Source organism: Colobus angolensis, unplaced genomic scaffold (assembly GCF_000951035.1).
Source record: "Colobus angolensis palliatus isolate OR3802 unplaced genomic scaffold, Cang.pa_1.0 Scaffold239, whole genome shotgun sequence".
NCBI lineage: Eukaryota > Metazoa > Chordata > Mammalia > Primates > Cercopithecidae > Colobus > Colobus angolensis.
The window spans coordinates 1,612,561-1,620,454 of record NW_012115588.1 but is presented as its reverse complement, the minus strand read 5'-3'; the positions used below and the strand labels follow the sequence as shown (position 1 = coordinate 1,620,454).

The 7,894-nt window shown below is 42.1% G+C and overlaps 1 protein-coding gene across 1 annotated transcript in view; it reads left to right on the top strand.

Moving 5' to 3' along the window:
* Nucleotides 1-7,894, top strand: part of ARFGAP3 (ADP-ribosylation factor GTPase activating protein 3) — a 64,848-nt gene that overhangs the window by 33,193 nt on the left and 23,761 nt on the right. Inside the window, exons 8-9 of the mRNA XM_011945140.1 lie at nucleotides 2,872-2,918; nucleotides 4,139-4,278. Of these exons, the coding sequence (XP_011800530.1) occupies nucleotides 2,872-2,918; nucleotides 4,139-4,278 (187 nt within the window). The remainder of the gene's footprint in view (nucleotides 1-2,871; nucleotides 2,919-4,138; nucleotides 4,279-7,894) is intronic.

Below are 7,894 nucleotides of genomic sequence, written 5' to 3'. Positions count from 1 at the left end.
CCAGGATGGTCTCGATCTCCTGACCTCGTGATCCGCCCGTCTCGGCCTCCCAAAGTGCTGGGATTACAGGCTTGAGCCACCACGCCCGGCCGTGTAATTTGTAATTGTTACATATTCCATTGCATTCGTTGGAAAGCAGCTGCTTTGGTAAAAAATAACTAAACTGTTAGAAATGTCCCTGACATTTTCATCATGTATTAGACTCGTCAGAAGTTGGGAGCAGGTGATGTGACTACTACAATACAAATCTAAAAGAAAGTGATGGAAAGGAAGACTCCCACGAGCATCGTTTTCACACTTGAAACGTAATGATGCCATTCTGCACTCATGGCTAAAGATTGTAATCTTTTGCTGTTTGTGGTTTTATGCTGTCTTTTCCTATCAAAGCACGTTCTTATCTTTATATGAAAAAATTAAGACTTTAATTTTGCTGGGTTTCTTAAACATAATTCTAAAAACAATATATAACCTACAAGTAAAATGTACTTAGAAAATGATTTTTTAGGCCGGGCGCATTGGCTCAAGCCTGTAATCCCAGCACTTTGGGAGGCCGAGACGGGCGGATCACGAGGTCAGGAGATCGAGACCATCCTGGCTAACACGGTGAAACCCCGTCTCTACTGAAAAATACAAAAAACTAGCTGGGCGGGGTGGTGGGCGCCTGTAGTCCCAGCTACTCGGGAGGCTGAGGCAGGAGAATGGTGTAAACCCGGGAGGTGGAGCTTGCAGTGAGCTGAGATCCGGCCACTGCACTCCAGCCTGGGTGACAGAGTGAGACTCTGTCTCAAAAAAAAAAAAAAAAAAAAGAAAATGATTTTTAAAAAACTTTCTCTAAAAGTGTTTTTGTGCAATTTGGAAAGTACTGTTATTAAAATAAGAGAATGCTTTATATTTCTTCTTTTTTTGTTTTGTTTTTTGGAGACAGAGTCTCACTCTGTCACCCAGCCTGGAGTACAGTGGCACGATCTCGGCTCACTGCCTCCTCCGCCTCCTGGCGCCTCCTGGGTTCAAGCGATTCTCATGCCTCAGCCTCCCAAGTAGCTGGGATTACAGGTGTGCACCACCACGCCCAGCAAACTTTTTGTATTTTTAGTGGAGACAAGTTTTCACCATATTGTCCAAGCTGTTCTCAAACTACTGACCTCAGGTGATCCTCCCGCCTTGGCCTCCCAAAGTGCTGGGATTACAGGCATGAGCCACCCTGCCTGGCTGAGAATGCTTTATATTTATTTTGGCAAATGTGATAAAATACATATATAAGCCAAGGTGAAAAAGCACGTTACTGGCTGTTTTAGTTGTATACATAATGCCAAGCTAACTTTATTTTTATTATTGTTATTACTTTTTTGAGATAGAGTCTCGCTTAATACTGCCCATGCTGGAGTGCAGTGGGTTCTATCACAGTTCACTGCAGCCTGGCCCAAGGGATTCTCCCACCTCAGCCCCCCAAGTAACTGGGACCACAGGTGCATGCCATCACACTGGGCTAATTTTGTTTGTTTGTTTGTTTGTAGAGATGGAGTCTCCCTTTGTTGTCCAGGCTGCTAACTTTATATTTTCAAAGAAGTTTTGTGCAGCCATAAAAAAGAATAATCGTGTCCGTTGCAGCAACATGGCTGGAGGCCATTATCCTAAACAAACTAATGCAGAAACAGAAAACCAAATACCACATGTTTTCACTTATAAGCAGGAGCTAAATCTTGGGTTCATACGAACATAAAGATGGGAACAGTAGACACTGAGGACTCCAAAGGGAGGGAGGGAGAGAGGGGAGCAAGAGCTGAAACACTTCCTGTTGGATACTGTGCTCACTGTCTGGGTGACGGGATCAAGAGAAGCCCAAACCTCAGCACCACACAATATACCCTTGTAACAAAACTGCACATGTACTCCCTGAATCTAAAATATAAATGGAAAATTATAATGATTTTTAAAGCTTTTGGGATGGGCATGATAGTTCATACCTATAATGCTAGCACTTTAGAAAGCCAAGGTGGGAGGATCACTTGAGGCCAGGAGTTTGAGACCAGACCAGGCAACATAGTGAGATCCCCCCATCTCTACAAAAAAAAGAAAGCCAAGCATGGTGCCATATGCATGTAGTCCCAGCTACTAGGGAGGCTGAGACAAGAGGATCACTTGAGTACAGGAGTTCAATGCTGCAGTGAGCTCTGATCACACTACTATACTCCAGCCTAGGTAATGGAGTGAGAACAACTCTAAAAGATTGTTACATTTTTTTCAGTTTTTGAAGAGCAGAGCTTAACAAAAGAGTTGTGGCATGGTGGCTCATACTTTTTTTTCATACTTTGAGAGGCTGAGGCAGGAGCATCACTTGAGCCCAGGAGTCCAAGACCAGTCTGGGCAACATAGCGAGACCCCCATCTCTTAAAAAAAAAAAAAAGCCAGATGTGGTGGTGCGCACCTGTGATCCTAACTACTCAGGAGGCTGAAGTGGAAGGATCCCTTGATCTGGGAGGTAATGCCACTGCACTCAGCTTAGGCGACAGAGCGAGACCCTGTCTCAAAAAAAAAAAAAAAAAAGTTGTTGTAATATACTTTTTAAAATGCTCCTGAAGAAAGTACTGAGTGGGGCAAGCTCAGGCTCTGTTTCTCTTCGATGTGCTGTTAAAAAAAAAAAGGCATTTTCTCTGAGTTTGGAGACTGCATGGAAATACTGAGGACTCCATTTCAATGAAGCTCTGTCAATCTAAAATATGCTCATCAACTTGAGTCTTCTGGATGACAAACTAATGTGAAAAATGTTATCTCTTAAATAATAAAGTGCTGTATGTTAGAATTTTAAAAGACACACTAAAAAAGAAAAATTATTTCTATTGGTCTGACTTTTTAATTTTTATTTTTTGGCAGAGGTTTCCTCTATCATAAAAAAGAAACCAAATCAAGCTAAAAAAGGCGTGAGTATTATGTACTTTATATATAAAAATCTGGTAGTTAAGCTTTAAAACTAAAAAGCTGCTTTGTCATTTTAGTTTTATTCTTTTGAACCATCTTGTAATAAATGTGGCTTTGATATAAGGAGTCTGTGTTTTGTTCAAAGAGATTAATGTTATACGTACTGAATTTTTTCTAGAATGACTTAACATTTTTTCTGTCTATGACAAAATTCTGAAAAAAATTAACAAAGGTCCCCTGGGAATTTCTCTCCTGCTTGCATAGCTCAGTAAGCAGTGACATCTTGTGAGGCTTAGAGGGTAGTCGTCTGGTGAGCTTTCAGATACAGCGATGCATTGCAGAGCACCAGCTCTGGAGGCAGGTGCAGGGATTGAATCCTGGCCTTGCCATTTATTGGCTGTGTGGTCTTGGCCACATTGCTTAACTTACATGAGCTTTACTTTCCTCAGCCCTCTGTATCTAGGGGTTCTGCATCCTTATTCAACCAACTGCAGATCAAAAATATTTGGGGGAAAAAAAAACCACAATAGGCCAGGTGTAGTGACTCATGCCTGTAATCCCAGCACTTTGGGAGGCTGAGGCAGGTGGACACTTGAGCCCCGGAGTTCAAGACCAGCCTGGGCAACTTGGTGAAATCCTGTCTCTCTTACAAAAAGTAGCTGGATTTGGTGGCCTGTGCCTACAGTCCCAGCTACTCGGGATACTATGGTGGGAGGATCGCATTACCCTAGGAAGCAGAGGTTGCAGTGAGCTGAGCTTGTGCCACTGTACTCCAGCCTGGTCAACAGTGTGAGACCCTGTCTCAAAAAAAGTAAAATAAAATGAAAAGTAAGAATACAACAGTAAAAACAATACAAATAAAAACACAGAATTAGTAACTATTTTCATAGCATTTACATTATTTAGATATAATAAGTAATCTAGAGATGATTGAAAGTATACTGGAGGGTATGTGTAGGTTAAATGCAGATACTAAGCCATTTTATATAAGGGACTTGATCATCGCAGATTTTGTTATCCACAGGGTCCTGAAACCAATCCCCCCATGCTGAGGGACTCCTGAGATAATACCAGCTTCACAGAGTTCTGAGGACTAAGCCAGAGAACAAATGTAAAGTGTTTGTGACAGTGCCTGGCAGGTCCTAACCCTTAGGAAATGTTAGCTATAGTCCCAAAAGCTTTCAAACAGCTCGTGTAGACTGTAGTCTTATATATCTTCTAGCTTGGGGCCAAAAAAGGAAGTTTGGGAGCTCAGAAACTGGCAAATACATGCTTTAATGAAATTGAAAAACAAGCTCAAGCTGCAGATAAAAGGAAGGAGCAGGAAGACCTGGCCAAGGCGGCACCTAAAGAAGAATCAGTGTAAGTTTAATTTCATTATATTAATATGTTTGCAGGGAATAAAACTATAACTCCAAGATTTGCTTTCCAGATGCCATGTATTTTTGTGTGTCGGGGGGAGGGGAGGGTACTGCAAAATTTAGTTTTACGAAAACTGATATTGCATTGGCATCTGGATTGGAAAGGAAAGAGACGATGGGGCAGCAACACTTTCTGTTGACGCTGTAAGGGCAGGACTGGGGTGGTGTCAGTGAGAAGGGAAAGACAGAGATGCATTGAGGTGTTTACATATGAAACAGGCTTCACATTATTAGCGTTAGGGAAATGCAAATCAAAGCCACAATAAGATACTACCATGTACCCTCTAGGGAAGCTATAATAAAAAAATCAGACAGTAACAAGTGTTGGCTAGGATGTGGAGAAATTTGAACCCTTGTACATTGCTGATGGCAGTGTGAAATGGTGCCACTATTGTGAAAAACAGTTTGGCAGTCCTTCAAAAAGTTAAATGTAAAGTGTCCATGTGACCCAGCAAATCTACTCCTAAGTATATACTCAAGAGAAATTAAACTTACATCTGTGTAACCACACAAAAACTCGTGCATGAATGTTCATAATGGCATTAATCCTAATAGCCAAAAAGTAGAAATAACCTAAATGTCTACCAACTGATAAATGAGAAACAAAATGTGGTATGTCCATACAATGGACTATTAGCCACAAATAGGAATATAATCCTGATATGTGCCACAACATGGATAAACCTTGAAAAGTTTATGCTAAGAAAGAAGCCAGTCATAAAAGATCATATGACATGATTCTGTCTCTATGCAATGCCTGGATTAGGTAAATCCATAGAGACAGAAAGCACCTTACTGATTACCAGGGCCCGGGAGGAGGAGAGAATGGAGAGTGGCTGCTAAAGGGTCCAGGCCTGCTTTTTGGACTGCTGAAAATGTTCTGGAGTTAGTGGTGATGGTGGTACAACTTTGTGAATGTGCTAAAACCACTGAATCATGTACTTTAATAGGGTGAGTTTTACAGTATGTGAATTATATCTCCATAATGAAAAAAGTATTTATAATCTGAAGCCCTGTTGGACTCTGACTAAATTCTAAATACATGATAGAAGACTATGGCTCTGGTGGTGTCTCCAGAGGTTCTGAGCCTGGATCTTGGAGAGGGAGAAGGAAGAGTTTCAGAGAATGAAGAAGGTGGAATGATCATGTGTGTCGGGGGCCTGCCTGAAGTGGAGGAGTTGGAACGATAATGTGGAGCACCTTAAAGTCAGGCTGTGGTTGTCCACTTACCTGAGAGTCAGAAACAGCTCCTTCAGCAGTGCTGTGATGAAGGGGCATCTCGAGAAAGTGAGTTTGGTAGTGATATCCAGGCCAGGAAGAGGGGAGGAAACTGGAAGCCAGTGAAGAGACTGGTTTTCGGTAGACATTTGTAAGGCTCCTGAGAGGTTTTCATTTGTGTTGAAATCAGAAGAGAAAGATGGCCGTCCAGAAACTGACTGTGTACCAAAGATCAGAAGAGAAGAAGGGCGGGGGGTGCGTGCCACACAGAAAGGAAAAGTAACCTGGATCCCTATTTTTTACGCATGTGTTTTTTAATGGTGTTTTCTCTTACTTTCATGTGTATTTTATCTGTTTTAGCTTGAGTTACTATGGACTGTATGATGAAGAAAATAATACCTATTTTATGAGGTGGTTTTAAGGATTAGTTTAATAGCTTAAATGCTCATTGAAGTGCATCAAACAGTACCTGGCACACAGTAGGTGCTCAATAAATGCAGCTACTTTTCTTTTCTTTTTTTTTTTTTGAGACGGAGTCTGGCTCTGTCTCCCAGGCTGGAGTGCAGTGGCCGGATCTCAGCTCACTGCAAGCTCCGCCTCCCGGGTTTACACCATTCTCCTGCCTCAGGCTCCAGAGTAGCTGGGACTACAGGCGCCCGCCACCTTGCCCGGCTAGTTTTTTGTATTTTTAGTAGAGACGGGGTTTCACCGTGTTAGCCAGGATGGTCTCGATCTCCTGACCTCGTGATCCGCCCATCTCGGCCTCCCAAAGTGCTGGGATTACAGGCTTGAGCCACCGCGCCCGGCTGCTACTTGTCATACCATCTTACTGTTCATACTGAGTTTGCTAAGGTGGAGTTTATAAGGTAAACCCAAATAATTTGAAGTTGATAGTTATTTCTCCTTGTTATTTAACTCACAGAACTTAGGGGGCAGCACTGAACTGTATTTAGGTTGAATATGGTTTGAAATGCTTTGTGTAAAAATTTACATTGACTTGTCGCAGACTTTAATTTCTCTTACTAAGCTAAGTTTTTGATCCTGGCAAAGGTAAAGGTTAGATTTAAATGTTTCCATGGCTTCTCTTGGTATTTGGGAGTAGGTTCTGTCCAGATTACTCATGTTTGAGGTTTTCCCACGGCGTGTATAAAATCGGGCCCTGATCAGCTCCCTTCCTGCAGGTAAACTGGGTGGAGAAGCTGCAGGTAAGCTGGTTGGAGTGAGGTCTGGTTGTTACTTCTAATATTAACATGCTTATCTTCCTGAAAACAGGAAGCAACAACCAGCCTTCACTTGTATCTTTCATTAGGAGTGTTTAATACATCACAAAAACAAAGATGCAGATCGGAAGATTTATGAATTTGATTTGGGAAGCCAATTTGGCAACTTTCATGGCCTTGTTCAGAACAACCACATAACTATGCCTTAATGACCATCACTGCCACTCAAACCCGTAGAAAATACAGGTGTTTTATCATTAATACACGAGTGTTATTTTGCAAGTTAGTTTTTTTAATGGCTGTAAATAAAGTTATTTCAGCTCAGTAAACTGTCAGAGCAGTGTTGTTTCTTGTACTGTCAGAGTGTGAAACTAAACGGCCCATGCGGTGTCCTGGTCTCCTTCTAGCAGTTTCCCAGCCCGTCCTCAGAGGCTCTCTGTGTGCCCACTTGGTAGGAAGGAAAAAAGAGGCAGAGCTGCCTTGAGCTGCTTCGCTTGTTTGATCTGTGTCCTGTAGTCTTCCCTTGAGCCAGTACCCGTAAGCGCTCCTGAAGTGCTGAGAAACGCGTGTTCTGACTTAACTCTGCTGGTTCTTCCAGAGAGATGTTCTCGTAAGCTTGGATATCAAAGTGCATGCTTTTAGTGAGTGACCCAGTCCCACGTCAGATTACCTAGGAAGGAAAACTTTTCCATCTCTTATCTTTCTAGTAGAACCTTTTCATCCCCATGCATCTTCTCCAGAGGAATCTGTTGCTCTAATTATATGTATTCATGATTTTAAACAGAGCTATTGTTTTCCTCCAAAAGAAAGAGTAGTATTTATTTGTTAAGGAGTAAAATAGCCATAACCTGTTCTGTAGGAAGAGTAAGGAAAACAAACTGCCACGTGAAAACCAAAGAAATCTTGCTTGACTCATTAAAGAAAAGAAACAGCAAAAGCAAGATTACTTTTTCCTAGTAAGAAATTCTGTGCCGGGCACGGTGGCTCACACCTGTAATCCTAGGACTCTTTGAGGCAGAGGCGGGCGGATTGCCTGAGGTCAGGAGTTTGAGACCAGCCTGGCCAACATGGTGAAACCTCGTCTCTACTAAAAATACAAAAAATAGCTGGGTATGGTGG